Below are 19,581 nucleotides of genomic sequence, written 5' to 3' on the forward strand. Positions count from 1 at the left end.
CTGCGACTTTATTTGCTTTTGCGACTCACCAGCGAAGAATAAAACTGGAAACACATGAACGCGTTGTCCGGACTTATGCGCTGCTACAGAAATCAGGTAACTTTTTAAAATTATATGACATACACAATATCGTAACCTGAAAATGTTGTCTCTGCTCTCACTGTCTCATAATGTTGTCAATCATACACACTGAAATACTGTGTGTAGAACGTGTATATAAGCCATGTGTATATATATATATATATATATATATATATATATATATATACATATATATATATATACATATTTATCTATCAGCCATAAAACCACAACATATTTTTCATAATCGTTTTTGTAAAGAGCAACACATAATCTACAAGCTTGTTAAAGTGCCAGTGTTGTTTTGTCATAATTTTTAGCAATTAATTTTTATATAAAGTTTGAATACACTCATATATATATATATATATATATATATATATATATATATACACACAGTACTGTTATATATATATATATATATATATATATATATATATATATATATATAGTAAAAGTTGTAGGCACTTGTGAAAAACTTTCAAAATGAGGATTTCTTGAAAAAAAATAATGACATAAATAGTTTTCATTTATCAATTTCATCATACAAAGTCCAGTAAACATAAAAAAGCGAAATCAATATTTGGTGTGACCACCTTTGCCTTCAAAACAGCACCAGTTCTCCTAGGTACACCTGGACACAGTTTTTCTTGGTTGTTGGCAAATAGGATGTTCCAAGCTTCTTGGAGAATTTGCCACAGTTCTTCTATCTATTTCGGCTGTCTCAATTGCTTCTGTCTCTTCTTGTAATCCCAGACTGACTCAATATTCAGTGGGGGGCTCTGTGGGGACCATGCCATCTGTTGCAGGGCTCCCTGTTATTCTATTCTATTCTATTTGCAAAAGTAATGTTTGGGAGTATAAAATGTATATTTCCTATTGACACACAAAAGCTGAAAATATAAATGACCATCTTAAGACAAATGTTTTTGTGAAACATCTTATGTGCCTAAGACTTTTGCACAGTACTGTGTGTGTGTGTGTATATATATATATATATATATATATATATATATATATATAAAAGAAATTAATATGTTGGCACAATCATTATTTGTCAATAAAACTAAATTTAACTGGCATAAGACTTTAGTACAAATGTTTTTTAAGGTCCTGAGAAACATAAATTCAGTCAAATGTTTCCAAACTTATAACTGGCAGTGTATTTGCTCAATAATATGTTATCAGATGTTATGTAGTAATAGTAATTATATAATAATAATTTTTATAACAATAACATAACACACTATTTTTATTACACACAGGAAACCCCTGTTTCGAGTCATCATGCATCTTCGTCAACGATGTGTGAATCTGTTTTGCACAAAACCATTATCTTCAGCTCTCCAGCATTCGACACACATTCTGCGTCAACCCTCACATCACACCATAATGACAGCACTGCTTCAACACAGCCACAAACAGGTCCCAGTCCACACTCTCCCACGGAGATACAGTAGAGAGACATGGAGACCATGCGGAATACGCTACTTCATGGACCAGCATGCTGCATCACCAAATATTCCAAATAATAACAGCAATCTTACACAGAAAGACGATGCAAGTCATCCTATTCTATTGGAAAATTCTGACTTGCAACAAATATCAAGCCAAATATCTCTCTCTGATAGTCAAAATATTGGTATGTAACTCTCTTAGGTATTTAAACATTTTAAGATGTTTAAAGAAATGCAACTAATTTTTGAATTTGATATTATTTTGACTGATCTGCTTTGTTTTTTTGTAAATAAACACTCATTCTAATAAAATAAACTATATACAGTACAAATATACTGTATATAAACACTGTTATGCTAAAATATACACACATTTATTTTCTACAGGTTTGGATGCAGTTGTGCGGCCTTCTCCATTACAGGAAATGAGTGAGGAAGAAGCAGTACAAATCCAAGTTCCTTCAGCCCTTCCTCCAGTCTCTTTTACACTAAGACCGTATGTGGATAAATCAGAAACTCTCAGCAGACTGGTTCAGCTTGGTATGCCTCATACCTGTTGAGTTAGTTATGTTGGATTCTTTGAGATTTGTCTAACTTTCTGGTCAATTTGCAGGTGTGGACCTCTGGAAACTAGAGCAGAGACCCAATGTGGGCTCCATGCTGGTAAGGCTAGACTTCCATGATGATGTTGCACCCAGGCTACTCTTCCTCAAAGATCTGGGAGTTGAGGAGTCTAAACTGGGCTCACTGCTCACCAAGAACCCCTTCATCCTTACAGAACACCTGGAAAACCTTGAAGCCAGGTCAGAGGGGAAATTAACTGCATGTTTGCTTCACACAAAATCATATGTAAACCTGTTGTGTGACATTTAGCATATTATAATGATCTGCTTGAGTAAATTTGACATCAAATAGATTCTCCCTCTCTTCTTATAGCATTTGATTTTTTTTGTTTAAAACCTTGAACCTTAAGATTAGTTATTGCAATAGTTAATATTGAACTAACAATGTACAGTACAATATAAATTAACTTTAACCAAGACTAATAAATGCTGTAAGAATAATTATTGTTTATTGGTAGTTCATGCTACCTAATCCTTTAAATAATGTCAACATATAGAACCTTATTGTAAAGTGTTTTGAACTTTCTAGAATTGGAGTACCTGCATCATTCAGACGGCCTAATTTTTATAATTTTATATTGATAATAGTTTGACTTATGGCACTGCATTCTTAAGCTTGCTCTGTCTCTTTGGCCTATTGCTTTAAATTGAAAGGGTGTCCTATCTGAAGTCAAAGAAGTTCAGTATGCAGTCTGTAGCTGTCATGGTGAGCAAAGCTCCATACCTGCTCAACTTTAGTGTCGAGAGGCTGGACAATCGGCTTTGTTTTTTCCAGCAGCAGTTGGGTCTCAGTGCTGAGAAGGTGAAGTTGCATTACATATATTCAATAAATTTAAATATGCACACCACCCGTCGGCATTTGCAGAAGAGCCACACATACCATTGATTTTATGTATTTATTTTTTTCTTCAATTTATGCTTCCAGACTCGAAATGTTGTAACTCGTCTACCAAAACTACTGTGTGGCAGTTTAGAGCCAATTAAGGAGAATCTAAAGGTCTGATGCACACTTTGTCTGTTTGGCATTCTTAATTTCTTTAATTGTGATATTGTGGTGTTTGACTGTGACACAATCACTCCGTTTTCTTTCCAAGGTTTGTGAACTGGAGTTTGGCTTTCGTGGAAATGAAATACAGCAGATTGTCACCACAGTTCCTAAAGTTCTAATTGCTAATAAAAGAAAACTCACCCAAATATTTGACTTGGTTCACAACACCATGGGCGTTCCACACTCTCTTATTGCAAAGTTTCCACAGGTACAAATTATTTCTTTCACACTGGTTTCAACCAAAACTGCTTAGTAACAAGTATACTGTATAACCCAAATTTAGAGTTTCAGTTTGATAGAGTTGTGATTACTATTATTACGTGGAGCTAGGATTATGTAATGACATTAAAACATGCAACTTTAGCTTGGTGTTTAGCATATTTAGCATTTTCAAAGAAGAACTATCGTAGACTGCTATATTAAATTCTAAAGCTTGTCTTCGTGCTGTTTTCCATACACTGTTTACCTTGTGTGTTTGTTTTTTATTTAACTTCCTAATTACTTTTACTGACTTGATTTTATTCTCCCAAAAGGTCCTTAATGCAAAATTTCTTCGCATCAAGGAGCGACACTTGTTCCTTGAGTACTTAGGAAGGGCCCAGTACCAACCATCGCAACCCAACTACATCTCTTTGGATCGATTGGTCTTCCTGCCTGATGAGATTTTCTGCTCTGAAGTAGCATTAGCCACTCTTGACGATTTTGAAAGATTTCAGAAAACTTTGTAAATGTACAGAATTTTCATAATCAGTTGATACTGATTATTGCAAATATTTCATAAATACACATTTAAAAATGTAATTGCCCTTGTTTATTTTATTAATTTGTGTTAATTTCATCTTTGTTTTAATTTCATCTTGTGTTTATGTATTCAAGCATAGTAAGTACAATTTATTTTTTATTTATTTGCAAAAACACCATTTGTTGAGTCTCTTATATCCATTAAGTGCATTCCATTTATGATGATTAGAAACCAAGGTTAAATGACTGAAACAACAAAAAACATTACTCACTTTGAAAGGTCATACCAATACGAACATCTTAGCCCAGGGGTTTTCAAACTAGATTTAATTTAGATTATTATATTCTGTTGACAACCATAGTCGGGGGGGGGGGGGATGAAGATCTAAATTATGTTTATTTCTCCTTCCTTGTAAAGTTCAAGGAAACTATGGATTTCTATCTATCTCTTTTTTTTTTTTTTTGGCTTTATACCATGGCAAAATAGAAGCCAATTATTTAATTTTGCAAATATCATCATGATTACAATTTTTTACACACAGTATAAATAAAAAATATATAGCTGCCTTTTATATTTTAGGAAGGGGGTCATTAGCAAGGGGATCCTCATATTTGTGAGTTTGAAAACCCACGTCTTAGCCAATCCCACTGTTTTAATGCATTTAATGTTTTGCTTAAGATTTTTTGAGCTTATATTGTGTTACTACTTACACACCACACTACTTTATACTGTTACTTATACAGACTAAGTTTACGTTTAAATTGTAAAACAAAGAAAAAAGGTAAACAAAACGGTTACAAGTCATAAATGGAGAAAAGTGTAACCAGATATTTTCAATAGGCCTACAGAAAAAGTCAATAAGAAAAAAACAGAAAAGGTCACAAATACATTTGTGTGTGTGTGTGTGTGTATATATATATATATATATATATATATATATATATATATATATATATATATATATATATATAAATGCTAAAAAATAAATAAATAAATGGGATTATCTTAAATATTTGACATTGTGTCAACCAGTAACCCCACGCCATTCCCCAGCCCCAACAGGCCAGGGTCCTTTTATAAATATTTTAATCCAAATTGAGTCAAAGGCACAGTTCTTATTGCTTTCAAGTTTTTTTTAAAGTTCAATAGATTCCAAATACATTTTCATTTCATGTTTGAACTTCGAAAAGCTTTTGGAGAATTTGCATTTGTGAATATGGTATTTTGCTAACAGAAAAAAGGTTCATGATATTTTTTTCACATTTGTGAAAACCGAAGATGACATTTCTATAAATAAATACAAAATTAGGAGTTACATAACACCTAATAAAATCAAGAATGTCACACCAAAATTTCACTGCAGAAGGACAATTCCAGAACAGATCAGAGAACAGTTTCAACCCCATGCCACAGTGCGGAATGAAGCGAAAAGAATTGCGCAATCACCGGATGAAACGTCACAGTCACATCTCCCACAATCCTGCACTGCATTAGCGATCAGAAATGGCGTCGAGGGCACCAGGTAAAATGTTGTCGTGATTAATATGATCGTTTAATCAAGATGCTGATTATTTGCATTTACTGACATCATTTAAAATGTCTTTTTAAAAATGTCTGCATTCTATGCGTTCATAACCAATGTTTGTTGACGCAGTGGCTTGTTTTGATAGTGAATCACTGATGTCCTCTACTGTATGTCCCCTGTCCGCACTAGCGCGTGAACCTTTCGAATCGTCTAATGTCATTTTTGCCATTGATTATATTCGATGTCCATTTTAAGCTGATTTAAATATGCTTATTTATTGTATTTTTGGTCTAAGTGTTAAACAGATGTATTTATTAATAGATAAATGATCCCTGATTCACTCTCTGATAGTTAGCCGTGTATAAAGTGGGTTATTAAGACAGTCCACATCTCATCTTGTTGAAGTGAACGTGAAAACGTTTATGTAACTCTTTCTGCCATAATAACTTGAAGGTTACTCCACACTTGAAGGCTTTAAGTACCATACCCCTTAACTCTTACAAACGTACATGATAATAACTGTCAGTTGATTTAAAGGACTTGTTCACCCAAAATGAAAACTCTCTCATCATTTACTCACCCTTATGATATACCAGATATGTGTGACTTTCTTTCTTCTGCAGAACACAAACAAAGATTTTAGAAGAATATTTCAGCTCTGTAGGTCCACACAATGTAAGTTAAAAGGGTCCAAAACATTGAAGCTCCATAGAGCACATAAAAGTTATCCATGCGACTCCACTGGTTTAATCCTTGTCTTCAGAAGCGATCCAATTGGTTTTGGGTCAGAACAGACCAAAATATGACTCCTTTTTTACTATAAAACTTGATATCAGCAGTCTCCTTGGCAATCATGATGTCAAGCTCAGTTACATTTCCTAGTGCTTGACACATGCGCAGTGCTCTAGATGGCGCTATAGGAAGTGTAATCGAGCTTGAAATCATGATCAAGGAAACTGCTTATGTCAAGATGTATAGTGAAAAGGAATTATATTTTGGTCTGTTCTCATGCAAACCCGATTGGATCACTTCATAAGACATGAGTTAAACCACTAGAGATGACTGGGTTACTTTTATGCTGCCTTTGTGCTTTTTGAGCTTTAAAGATTTGGCACCCATTCACTTGCATTGTATGGACCAACAGAGCTGAGATATTCTTCTACAAATATTTGTGTGCTGCAGAAGAAAGTAAGTCGTACACAACTGGGATGGCATGAGGGTGAGTAAATGATGAGAGAATTTTCATTTTTGGGGTGAACTATTCCTTTAACTGCGATGTTGTGCTTGAATTGTCTTTTTTGCTTACACCGATTGGTTTCTCTCTTATGTGTCATACCTCTAATTTGTGTGTTATTTTTATTTTCTGTCCCAATACAGCTGCAACCAGCAGGCTCTTGGTGGGCTTCAGGAAATGGTACTATAATGCATGCGGTTTCAACAAACTTGGTAAGCATTGTCACCTCTTCAAAGTGCACCGTTTACAAATTGTGACCTTTAAGGACTGATAATTAATTTGAAACACACATGTAACAATTGATGCCTTATAGGTTTGATGCGGGATGATACCATCTACGAGGACTTGGATGTGAAAGAGGCTGTTCGTCGGCTCCCAGAACCAGTTTACAATGACAGGATGTTCCGCATCAAGAGAGCTCTGGATCTGTCAATGAAGCAACAGGTTCTCCCTAAGGACCAGTGGACTAAATATGAGGAGGTGAGGAAGAGTTGCAGTCAGGGCTTGAAATTGGCTGCAGCTGAGCAAATTTAATTGAATTCATCTCGCGTTCAGCACTTTATAAGCAGAAAATATGCTTTTCCTATCTGACATGTGCATTTTCCCTCTGGGACAGCGCAGATCAAAACTTGTGTGGTTCAGTCGGGCTTCACTCGATATAGCGGCAGCCGGCAGAGACCACAAAACTTATGTGACCCATTTGAGTTCTACATAGAACGTTCTAGTATTAAGCTCAGTATGGAGGAAGTCGAACCTCTCAAACTGCTAGACAGCCCTGACATTAAACAGCACTGACGAGGCAAAGAGACAACAGTGTGCCATGCATCAACATCCATTACAAGGTTTTTAAGATATACATTGTCACCCAAACTAAAATGTTATTACTGTAGTAACACTAACCGGTATAGATGCAAATAAATAGATTAGGGCAAATCTATAAATCGTAATTTTTATTATTAATAGCCTAATATTTCTCAATGGAATTATTTACTGTGAAACTGTGACTTTCTGTATGTGTTTAGGCTATTGTTTTTCATAACAAATACTATATTTTTTAGAAAGACCGTCTACATCAGGAGTTCTCCACTGAGGCGGTACCGCCCACCAGGGGGCGTTCAAAGGATGCCAGGGGGCGCTGAGAGCAAATTAGTAGAGAGGGGGGCATTAGGTTACAAATGGGGGGCGTTTATCTGTCATAATAATCAAATCTATCAAGTTCCTCTTTGCATTAAAATGTTTATCTAGACTTGGAGTGTATCAGTTGGTTCTCAATTATACAGGTTGGTACACATTTGTAGCGCAGGTCATCTGATTTTGAAGTCTAGCGACGTGTGCAATACACAGGCGGAGGCACAACCTCGGCTAATGCATCTGTATGGCACTGTAGATAGATACAGCTCAATGGACACAGTAGCGCGAGCGCAAAGCTCTTAAACTCACAGTTTTGCAAGAATCAGTGAGAAGCAAGGCGTGAGAAGCAGAAACCATTTGAATTCAGCACAGAATTCTACATCACCACCCTCGAATTTTCTATAGTAACACTAACTATACTTTAGGCAGAAATAGTTTGATAGTAAATATTATCATATCACTACTTCAGTTCTATTAAATTTGTCATAGACTATATTAGGGGAGTGAGGGAATACATTTTTGTTACAACTTATAAATATTTATATTTTGTACTTATTGTTTTTACATGTGTTTAGAGTAGGTCTACTGCTTATAATTACAAAAATGCAAAGGGAATGAAGGGGGCATTCACCAAAAAAAGGTTGAGAACCACTGTTCCATGGTCTGACCTGTGGTAATGGCCTTATTATTACAAATGCCACTGTTAAGAAATGGAAGAGCAACTGTAAACTTTCATAAGGGCAAGTATAATTAAGAATGGTTAAAAGGGTTTAAATCTGGACTTCCATGGACAAATGGACTTTGAGATGAGTTAAATCATTTGGCCTGTGTCCTGCTAGACTAATGTCTTACTTGTTCAAATACAATGTCCAAAGAAATGCTTGCAGTTACAGTCTCCAGTTACCATCATCAGTTTTTGTGGCGCGGGGGATTTTGGCTAGTGAAATTGCTTAGGAATATCACTGGCCACAGTGACCAGTGAACCAAAAAGTTAATGTCAAGCCCTAGTTGCCGTGGCAATTTTTTTTTACCACTCTGGTGGTTAAAGGCCAACCACTACATGTGAACAGTGTTCAACGGTGGTTTGAGGGTGGGGGAGTTGGTGCGCACAAATTACTTTTTTATTGTGGACCAGACTTTTAAAAAGTGTGTCATTGAACACAGGATAGGTATTAAACCCTTTGTAAAATGTCACAAAATACAAAACACCCTAAAAAACATAATAAAAAATACAAATAGTTTGCATTGGTTTTAAAATGTCTTTCTCTTATTGCACCATGTAGCCTATCTTATACAAATATCAACAGCTAAAAAATATTACAGAATGTCGAAAATCTGTTAATATAGCTAATCTCGAAAAATCAACATAACTAATTATCAGTAAACAGTTGAACAATTAAATTGTTCAGTCCTACCTTGGGTAAAAGCTTTTCAGTTGTCAGATGTTATTAATTATTTCGACAGAAAAAATAAAACATTGTCCGGTTTTGAGAGGACCTCACTGGGGTTGTGATGTTTCCAGATGCACTGAATACACGTTCAGGCAATGAAATTACTGTCAAAAAGTTGTTGTTGTTTTTATAACAAAGACAATATGGAAATAAGCATCATGAGGATAATTAAACAATTCTATAAATAACATTGCAATATATTACCAATTCACTAACAAAATTTTAGAAGAAAAACCTTGTTGAATAAAACCTTGTCAAATGATTCAGTCATAGTTTTTTGAAGATCGCCCCGTCTGAGCTGCAGGAGCTGAACATTGGTAAATTGAAGTGCTTAGTGGGTCCATGGACAACTGCACAGACAATGAAGCGAATGCACATCTGAGCTTGTACTAAGTTGCGTGTATCAGCACAGACAATGACGCGAATGACCCAGCTGAACTTGAACAAGTATCGCGATATGCGCACTTCACGGAACATTGTGCTGTGTAGTGCAAAATCTCAAGGTCTCCAAAAATTGAAAATGAATGTGTTTTCTAGCATAAAGAATTGACAGCAGTTACTAAGGATCTAATACTTCACTATGCTCATTATATGCTATTATTTCATGAATTTATTTCAGGTTTTCATAAGGTCTTATACTGTAAGTTGATGCATTTATGTGCACATCTCCGCTGGTGGGGCGGGTGTCACAGAGATCCTAGCAGCCGTTGAATTTATAGCACAATGATGTACTGATGGAATAGTTAGGTCTGTTTGGTCTTTAGCTTCTTATTTTTTAACATGACATATTCAATTTGTGTTTCTGTTCAAAACCGAAACATTCTCCAAAAATGTTCCACTTTTATGACATGCATCTCAACAACACATTTTCTGATGATTTTAACCAAGCAGAAATAAGAATCTAAAATACAAAGAAACCCTAAAGGTTTTCTTTCTTCCGTGGACCAAAAAAAATGTTTGGTAGAATGGCTAGGCATGTCTTTCACTTAAAATGAATGTGTTGAGGTCCAGATACGACACATGCCCACCAAAATAATAAATCATAAAAGTAGTTCAAACGACTTTAGCGTTAAATTCCAAGGGTTCTGAAGCCATATGATAGCTTTATGTGAAATGTTAAGTCATTCACTCTAGTAATCTTCCACTATGCCATGGCTCTTAAACTTTTACAATATTCAGAATTTTCATTGTTTCATTGAACTATTCCTTGAATGTAAAATCTCTGCTTCTGATATAAGATGTTTTCACCTGCTTTTAATTTCATTTCTTGTAGGACGTACGCTACCTTGAGCCCTATCTTGTTGAGGTTGTTCGTGAAAGGAAGGAGAAAGAAGAGTGGCTGAAAAAGTAGGGTGAACGCAATGAGGCTGAAGCTCCGATATGGTGTGATGTCTGGTGTCTTGTATTTAAGAGAAAATGTATTATGTGATGAGTAGCAGTACTCATTAAAATTTCCTTTGACAAAATGCCTGTTGTTCGTTTCTTTAATTTTGTTGAAACTTTAATTGTTCCTTGCTTGGATTTTGTGTACTTTAAATTTAATAAGTCAGGGCAACATTTTTTCCAGTCATGTCATTTTCCCAAAGAATATCTTTCAACCACATAGACTGAGATGTACAATGAATTCAAAAGCAAAGACAATTTCATTATTTTAAAAGAATTCATTTGCCATTTTTATGTACACTACCGGTCAAAAGTTTTGAAACACTTGACTGAAATGTTTCTCATGATCTTAAAAATCTTTTGATCTGAAGGCGTATGCTTAAATGTTTGAAATTAGTTTTGTAGACAAAAATATATTTGTGCCACCATATTAATTTATTTCATTATAAAACTAAAATGTAATAATAAAAAAAATTATAATGAGTAAATATTTCAAAACTTTTGACCGGTAGTGTATATTGTGCATTTATTGTTTGTAGAGTAATGGGTAATATTTCATCAATACAGTAGATAAACCTACTATTTTTTTTTCTTCTCGTATTTAAATAAAGTCACTAATGAATTATACAGAATATATTGCAAATACTTCAATGAATTCCTCCACATGTTCAAAATAATGTATATATTATACATGCTTTTATATTATTTGTAGCTTCTGGTTTCTTCATTGTTTCTGTATTTTACCCTATTCACCAAAGATGCTTACATATGTAAGTGCCTCTTCAACTTTTAGCACTGTGGACATCTACAAACTAGTCTTTAAAAAAAAAAAAAAAAATCTCACTTTTTTTTATTTTATTTTCTCCTAACAAAGTATAACGGTGTATGTACACGTGTCATAGGAGAGTTGTCGTTTTTTCTTTTCTGAAAGTCATGAAAATTACATCTCAAATTCTGTGTTGTTTAATAGAATTCTGTAGTGGAAGTGACAGAGATTTATGTTTTTTTTTTCCTTTGTCTTTCTAAGGCTAATTTCAATGCTAATATTTTATGTATCCTGAATTTAAATAATATTTTTGCCCTTTTTGCATAATTTGGCAAAATTACAGCTTAACTGTAAATGAGGCCCAGTAAAATAAAGGTGCTATTTACTTTTAATTGTCTTCAAAACTTACTTTCTGGGTCTGAGAGAAAGCTAAAAGAGTAAAAACTGTGCATTAAAAGCTTTCGAAAAGTACCAAAAAATAAATTAAGGCCTGGTAGAAAGTTTCCATGTCAGTTTTAATGTGACGTTCACATACCAAAAAGAAAACATTTGAAATCTGGCCATTTTAGGGTGATCATCAGATAACAGGCATATTTCTGTCCCTGGGATGTATTTCTAGGAAAAACACATTTTAAATGTCCATAGTCCATTTAGATAGACGGATCTAGACTTTTTTTTTTATTATTATTGTGTCTCAAGATGATTATTTTAATACATTTTATGTGTTTTATGGTAAATAAATAAATAAAAATGCATGTTTTGGTGTTGTCCCCAACCCTAAGTTTCAGATATAATGCCATATTTAAATTAAAGATTTCCTACAAAATTTTAATTAAACAGTGTTTAAGCTAACATTTTGTTAGCAAATTTTAAGTATACATCTGGATTTTGTTCTTTATTTACTTTAATTTATACCTGTCCCTTAAAGGTGCTTTATGTAAGATTGACAACAAACGTTTGAAATGGGTACTGCAGTCCAAATTCAAAATATTGGAGAGTTGTCTCCCCAGCCCCAGACTCGAAGCTCATGCGGGTTGTTAGAATGTTTTAAAGGATTTCTGGGCTTTAAGCTGTCTCCATCTTCCAAAGGCATCTCCAGTATTTGTACTTCTTTTAATAAGCCTCTGGTCATGGCGGTTTTTAGGTCGGGTGGAATCTGTTATCTCTGATCCAGTTTGTTTGCTGGCTTCATGGCTGCAGCACGCAGTGTTGTTTGCCTGAAAACTTGTTCAAATCTGGCAACCCGGCGGTGTCGAAATACTATTGGTGAGTGGGCAGTGGGCGGGATCACACAGGCCAAAACACAAACACAAATTCCGGCCCGGAATGGAAACTTCAAGTAGAATATACTGGCTGTAGGATTGTTATCGGAGACGTCAGTTTTTCAACTTAGCGTGTTTCCTAATTCTCTTATGGTAGTTTTATGATTTAGTACAGTAAAAAATACTACATATAGCACCTTTAATGTGTTCGTCATTACAACACACTCTACATAATGCTCTGAAATAAACTTTTTTCAACATTACGTTTATTTGGTAGCCATGGTAACTTGAGATCATAAAAGTCTTTATAGCAAGTCAGTCCACTGGCGGCCATCTTTGGAAAACTCTCGGGAGGCTATTTCCTGTCATGCTAGTGCAGCTCCTATCTACTTGAATGGGGGAACACCGAAATCTCAAAAACGGTTGGTCAAGATTACGATCAAAGAACATATTTCAAATCAGCAGTACAATCTGACAATGCTTGTATCATAAATTATGCTTCTTTACCTCAGATTATGCTAAAATACGCAATTTTCCCAGCTTTTATAGCTAATACGCATGTGCGTTTTCGAGACGATTGACAGGCGATGTCTGTATCTAAAAGGTGATTGGCTATTTTAACTGTAAGGCGGGCTTCCTTTCTACATCTGTTGGGTGCTAAGCTTCTTGGTTGGGCATTCCAATTTCTCCCATTCATTATAATAGAAGTGGCCAGTCTCTGTCCTACTCTCTGTCCTAGTGGAGCGCATGTCTGTCAAGAATAAAGACTGGTGTTTTGATGTCCAGAAAGGTAAGAAATTTTACTCTTTATTCTTAGTGATAGGCATGTACACTTATTACGTGTCAACACCAAACAAGTTATATTTTTGTTATATTATTTTGATGACTTTTTAATTCTTTTCTATTTAATGTACTGTACTTTACATGTAGATATCCAGCTAGACTTGCTAGTCATCCATTCTTTTTTTTTTTTTTTTGCAAAAATTACAAAGATGTCATCACAAGCACAGTCATCACCAGCACATCACAGCTTGTGATAGTGATTACGGGTCGTGGTGATAATGACAGCACTCAAAATTCCAGCAATCCAATTCTGCCACTATTCTGTGAAATACCCTTTAATAAAAATCAAACACTTGGACATGAAAATGCCCGAAGTTAAAGAAACACCTATATATTTGTGTATGTTTACAAAAGTGCTAAGATAGACTGAATCTACTGATTGGTTAACATATCCATTTCTCCCTTAAATCAATTACAGGGATACATTCTTATTTCTTATTCACCATGAACGGGCTCACTCCATCATTCTTTGCTCTCTCCGTTGGTTAACGCTATTCACTGCATCAATGAAGTTGCCTATGACACTGTTGAAAGAATGCAACATGGAGACTCCCAGCTCATTACTTGGCTCATTGATGTCAGGATCGTAAGCTCCAAGCAATGGTGTGCAAACTTCGACATGTCCTTTCCCCGCTCTCTCAAGGATACCCACAAGTTCAGTCCTTGCTAGCTGGAACTTCTATCTATTGTAATTCAGCAGCGTCCTGTCATCCAGTGGGTACGTCACATCGTCAGAATAACAGTCACGAGGGACGGGCAACTCAATATATCTGTTGATAAAGTGCAGTATACAATAAATTACACATTCAAAAAATCTCAGATGTTGGTCTACACTTTAATCTTCTGATGCATTTCTCCTGTCTCCTATCATATGCAGAGACAACTACAGTTTAAGTCAGAAATTTACATACACCTTAGCCAAATACATTTAAACTCAGTTTTTCACAATTCATGACATTTAATCATAGAAGACATTCCCTGTCTTTGGTCAGTTAGGATCACTATTGTTATACATAACAATGGTCATTATGGCCAAACAGTTCCATTTTTTAAATTTTTTTTTTATCTTTCCAGAGGACATTTCTCCAAAAAAGTAAGATATTTGTCCCCATGTGCACTTGCAAACAGTAGTCTGGCTTTTTTATGGCAGTTTTGGAGCAGTGGCTTCTTCCATGCTGTGTAGCCTTTCAGGTTATGTCGATATAGGACTAGTTTTACTGTGGATATAGATACTTGTCTACCTGTTTCCTCCAGCATCTTCACAAGATACTTCTGGGATTGATTTGCACTTTTCGCACCAAATTATGTTCATCTCTAGGAGACAGAATGCGTCTCCTTCCTCAGTGGTATGATGGCTGCGTGGTCCCATGGTGTTTATACTCACATACTATTGTTTGTACAGATGAACGTGGTAGCTTCAGGTGTTTGGAAATTGCTCCCAAGGACGAACCAGACAAAAAAAAATTCTGAGGTCTCGGCTGATTTCTTTTGATTTCCCCATTATGTCAAGCAAAGAGGCACTGAGTTTGAAGGTAGGCCTTAAAATACATCGACAGGTACACCTCCAATTCAGTACACCTCCTATCAGAAGCTAACTGGCTATTTGTCTAAAGGCTTGACATCATTTTCTGGAATTTTTCAAGCTGCTTAAAGGCACAGTTAACTAAGTGTATGTAAACTTCTGACCCACTGGAATTGTGATATAGTCAATTAAAAGTGAAACAATCTGTCTGTAAACAATTGTTGGAAAAATTACTCATGTCTTGCACAAAGTAGATGTCCTAAACGACTTGCCAAAACTATAGTTTGATAATATTAAATCTGTGGAGTGGTTAAAAAATGAGTTTTAATGACTTTAAGTGTATGTAAACTTCTGACTTTAACTGTAAAAGTAATCCATCCATAGGTTGATTAAGAATAGCTGGCATTCATGTAGTCATACCTCAGAGCTGGAAAACCCTGAGCCAGCACACTGAAAAGATGGTGCAGGGCAGCTGTGCTTAATGGGTTGCCTAAGATCTTGAATTCCTGGAGCCCCTGGCAGGGTGCCAGTGCTTGGCTGAGAAGATTCAGACTCTCTTCATCCAGACCACACTCTTCCAGACCCAGGCTGGTGTGCAGAACAGCGATGCAGGAGCTTCCGAAATGTGTTCGGGAAGAGGTCAGCTACCCCGTGACCACTGAGGTCCAGCTTTACTAAGTGCTCACTGTGCAGGCTGTTGGCAAAGTAGGCCATGTCTACTGCGTTGATGTTGCAGTTTGCTAGCTCTATACACTGCAGTGGAGTTTGGAGTGAACTGGTAAAAGAGACAGATAGTCACTCGAGAAAAGTGCCTGGGAAGTGACTACATATACCAATTAACATTTAACAAATAATACAATTACTAATAAAAAATAAATAATAATAATAATTGTGAATATTTTACACATATGTAAAATACACCTGCGGAGACCTCTGGAAACACATTTGAGTAGCTCACTAACAAGTATTTATTTTCTTTTTTTTTTACTATTTATTGAGCTAGTCCGCAGCCAATGTAGCATTAAGTACAAGTGTAGTATGCACTCAGTATCTAGTTTACATACTGTTGTGTGAAATAAGGTGCGACCCAAACCGCATTCTTCTGCACTATTCTACATCATTTTGTAGTGCTAGTAGTATGGTAACACTGAAAATACTACAAAAAGAAGTGAACCATAAGTACACGGATGATGCACTTCAGCTGTCAAAACGGAGTGTGGAATGTCTTTGTACACTCAGCACTCATGGTTTGCTATGCGTAGCGGAAGGGGCGGAGTTACCTGGCTGTTTTGCTGGTCTGACAAAACAGTTGAAAATAATGGAGAATGTAGCAACTTGGAAACTTCAGTGAAGACAGCACCTTACAAATGTAGGTTGAATGCTTTAACATCACCCCATGCTGTGTGAATATGTATGTTGAGATACAAGTGTTGAACTGAGGTTGGCTAATGCGCTAAAGCTAACGGCAACACATTGCATGCGTTTTAATTGTCACTTCCATCAGTTGTTGAATGGCAAATGCTTCCATGTAGTAAAAAAAAAAAAAAACGTTAAATGTTCCACTTGGAACAATAATTTGAAAATTCATACACAACATGGCTGAGTGCATAGTGTATATTGTAAGTGCTTAATGTGAACTGTGTCACTTGGGAAAGCTATAGAAATCTAGTATGCAGCACATATATTTTGCACTATATCCAATATGCAGTATGTGAAGCATGCACTATAAAAGTAGCATGTAGTGCATTGAGATAAACAACAGTGCTTAACCTACAATAGTACAAAAAGTACTACAAAACATGTGGTGTTGAGTCTATGGCTTGCACACGTCAATAAACAAGGAGAAAATACAGACTTTTTTTTATTTGCTGAGTGGAAAAAAAACTTTTCAGTAAAAAGTGTTTAAGAAAGTAATTCCAAAGTAAGACTGATTAATTTTATGAAGTAGTGGATTACTTTTGAGTAACTTTCCAAACCCTGCATGTAACATACTGTACAATCCCTCTCAATTCATAAACTCACTCTCAATTAATTAACTTCAGTATAGTAATAAAAGACATATAAGTTCCCAGAAATATTATTATTAAACATATTACATCTGCTTCTGATGTGAATTATTATTACCTATTGGACTAAATAGTGTTGTGGCATGAAATATTGTGCCTGCATGACGCACAGTGTTTTGACTGTTATTCACCTGCATTTAAATGTAGAAGGTATTATGTTGCCAGGCTCATGTCCTGGCCTACTTACAGCTTTGCAATGATACAGCTGTCTGCATTCTAGCAGTCCCACAAAACAAATAGGGAGCCATCCAATGTCAACAGCAACACTCTTGATTTAAAACAAAACTGATTAGAACTGCAATCCTTAATGCTATTCTCAAATAAGCAGCCACACCTCTCCGATCTTACATTTAACTTTATACATGACCTCCATAATTTTATGGTGGATGATTTTTGTGATATTTGAGGAAGTTTACATGGAACCTATGATCTTTTTTGTTTTTGTTTTTTTGAGACACAAGAACTGAGGGGAGCCCAGGGCTAGCTGTCACAAAGGCTTTATCTCTATATTGACTTTTTTTAGTCAAAAGTCCAATTGCTTACATTTGCGTTTTCTCTCGCAGACGTTTTGTATGTTGGTTTGAACACCTAGTTAAAACCCCTCTTAAATATTTTTTTTTTTACAAAATCAGAAATGTGGATTCTACCCTCCAAAATAAATGTAAACTATCATATTTGTGTTAAAGGTCTTGGGTAAATGAGCAAACATAATCAAACCCCACTGGTACACATTAAAGCTAGGGTTAATGATATTATTAAGGCAGATTTTTGCAAAAAGATTTTATTTAGGCTGTTTAATGCAGTAAATGTAACGAGAGGTGTAGATTTTCTTTTGGTTGTTGTGATGGGGGTTGATAGAAGAACCAAAATGTTCACTTGAAATCTACACCTTTGGTTTAATAAGAGATTCCATCTTAACAACTTATTCCATACAGTGTGATAACATACCTGGGGCAAATTGTCACAGGAGGTCAACATGTGTTCAGCAAACTGTATCTTTTGTCCTGGGCTGTAACTGTGAGAATATACAACAGCTTATTTTGTAGCCAAGATTTCAAGGGATGCCGCTATGCTAATCGACTTTGAAAAATAAACCTACCCTGAGAAATATTAACTACAGTACAAAGTGTGACAATTAGCCCTGGTCTCCGCTACACCTGAACTCACATTGCTCAAATGTGGTTTTAAAATCCCTACCTCAGCAGTTTTCTCGGGTGTCCAGTGAGAGTGGAGAAGTCCAGATAGAGCTCTCTTAGCTCAGTCAGTTTGCTCATCAGTTCACCCAGAACTCCCAAGAGGTCCTCATCATCTGGACTCAACCTGTGTACATTCAAAGCCTGTGCTGGAAACGTGAGTGAGCACAGCTGAGGGAACTTTAGCTGTGAGAACATTACCTCAATGTGTGGAGCCTCCAGTTGCACATTGTGCACCACTTCCAGCTTCTGTAGGCCATGTGATTCCACCAGCTTCAGCAAGTAAAAGAGATTCTTGAGGGCCAGCGAGTCCACACGTAAGCCTACAAAGTGCAGCTTTAATGGGCAATGTCTGCGCAGCAACAGAGCCTGGGTCACCACTTCATAGTTCCTTCCAGTAACAAAAGCATCAAGAAGGACATTGACCTCCACATCAAAAGCTGATGGTGCTGCTTGGCCAGCCTGCATAGACACCGTAGTCTCGTAGCACATGCAAGTAAGCAGTCCAGTCCTAGCCCAACGACCAAGCGTACGCCTGCATGGACAGACCTGGTGTTCTGTGTCTTGAAGGCCAATCATATCCACTACATGAAGCATTTTTGCATAAGTGCTTGGAGCTTGGAGCACATAGTCCTTCAGACCTTTTAGAAAGGCCTCCAGACAGAGTCTGCAGGTGTGGGAGGTCAGATCATCTGGACAGTCCGCTGTTCTGCCCAGTAACTTGCGCAAGTTGAGCTCTGTGAGAGGCCACCTCTGAACCAAGTCATTGAGCACTGTGGGCTCCTCATGCAGATAGCTGGCCTTAAAGAATTGGGTAGAGATTGTAAGGCAAGCAACTGAGACTCTTACATGCATCTGGGCCATTCTGGACGAAGCCCTCTGCTGCTAAAAACTTGAGGCTTTTCATAACTGTGTTTGGCATCTCTTGAGATTAACCAAACTTTTTCTTTAGAGCTGTCAGCCTTTAGGAGACGTGGTGTTTCTCTGCCTTCTTTGCAACAACATATACAAGTGCGTAAACCCTTGGTGAGAATAGAACTTTAAGGCAGTGCACTCTGCTGACTGAGAGAATGAGGTGGGAGGTAGTTGAGAGGGGGTTGGTTATTTATAGAAGCAACTGTCTCATACTAGCAGTGGCTAACAGGCAGAGGTTAAATAGCAATTAAATTCTGGAAACCAAATAGATGTCTCTTACCTGTGCTCATTAAGGGTCAATGGGGACAACAAAAAGCACAATGTAAGTACTCTGTAGCT

The 19,581-nt window shown here is 36.3% G+C and overlaps 2 protein-coding genes and 1 pseudogene across 2 annotated transcripts; 2 read left to right on the forward strand and 1 right to left on the reverse strand.

Moving 5' to 3' along the window:
- Positions 1-22: 22 nt before the first annotated feature.
- Positions 23-4,277, forward strand: mterf3 (mitochondrial transcription termination factor 3). Its single transcript, XM_051664407.1, has 8 exons — positions 23-96; positions 1,347-1,723; positions 1,926-2,078; positions 2,152-2,341; positions 2,816-2,963; positions 3,087-3,158; positions 3,256-3,417; positions 3,743-4,277. The coding sequence occupies exons 2-8, from the start codon at positions 1,369-1,371 to the stop codon at positions 3,935-3,937; spliced, it is 1,275 nt and encodes a 424-aa protein (XP_051520367.1). The 5' UTR covers positions 23-96; positions 1,347-1,368; the 3' UTR covers positions 3,938-4,277.
- A 1,109-nt stretch (positions 4,278-5,386) lies between these two features.
- LOC127421392 (cytochrome b-c1 complex subunit 7) lies at positions 5,387-10,758 on the forward strand. Its single transcript, XM_051664419.1, has 4 exons — positions 5,387-5,473; positions 6,854-6,922; positions 7,024-7,190; positions 10,566-10,758. Exons 1-4 carry the CDS (start codon positions 5,455-5,457, stop codon positions 10,641-10,643), a joined length of 333 nt encoding a protein of 110 aa, XP_051520379.1. The 5' UTR covers positions 5,387-5,454; the 3' UTR covers positions 10,644-10,758.
- Positions 10,759-10,898: 140 nt separating this feature from the next.
- Positions 10,899-19,264, reverse strand: LOC127421378 (leucine-rich repeat-containing protein 14B-like; annotated as a pseudogene).
- Positions 19,265-19,581: the final 317 nt, after the last annotated feature.

This window comes from Myxocyprinus asiaticus, chromosome 30, assembly GCF_019703515.2.
Source record: "Myxocyprinus asiaticus isolate MX2 ecotype Aquarium Trade chromosome 30, UBuf_Myxa_2, whole genome shotgun sequence".
NCBI classification, from domain to species: Eukaryota; Metazoa; Chordata; class Actinopteri; order Cypriniformes; family Catostomidae; genus Myxocyprinus; species Myxocyprinus asiaticus.

Coding starts and splice junctions, on each gene's coding strand:
- LOC127421392 (XM_051664419.1), top strand. Junction 6,923..7,023: donor ATGCGGTTTCAACAAACTTG/GTAAGCATTGTC, acceptor GATGCCTTATAG/GTTTGATGCGGGATGATACC. Junction 7,191..10,565: donor AGTGGACTAAATATGAGGAG/GTGAGGAAGAGT, acceptor CATTTCTTGTAG/GACGTACGCTACCTTGAGCC.
- mterf3 (XM_051664407.1), top strand. CDS start 1,369: ATGCATCTTCGTCAACGATGTGTGAATCTGTTTTGCACAAAACCATTA. Junction 2,342..2,815: donor CTGGAAAACCTTGAAGCCAG/GTCAGAGGGGAA, acceptor TTAAATTGAAAG/GGTGTCCTATCTGAAGTCAA. Junction 3,418..3,742: donor TTATTGCAAAGTTTCCACAG/GTACAAATTATT, acceptor TTCTCCCAAAAG/GTCCTTAATGCAAAATTTCT.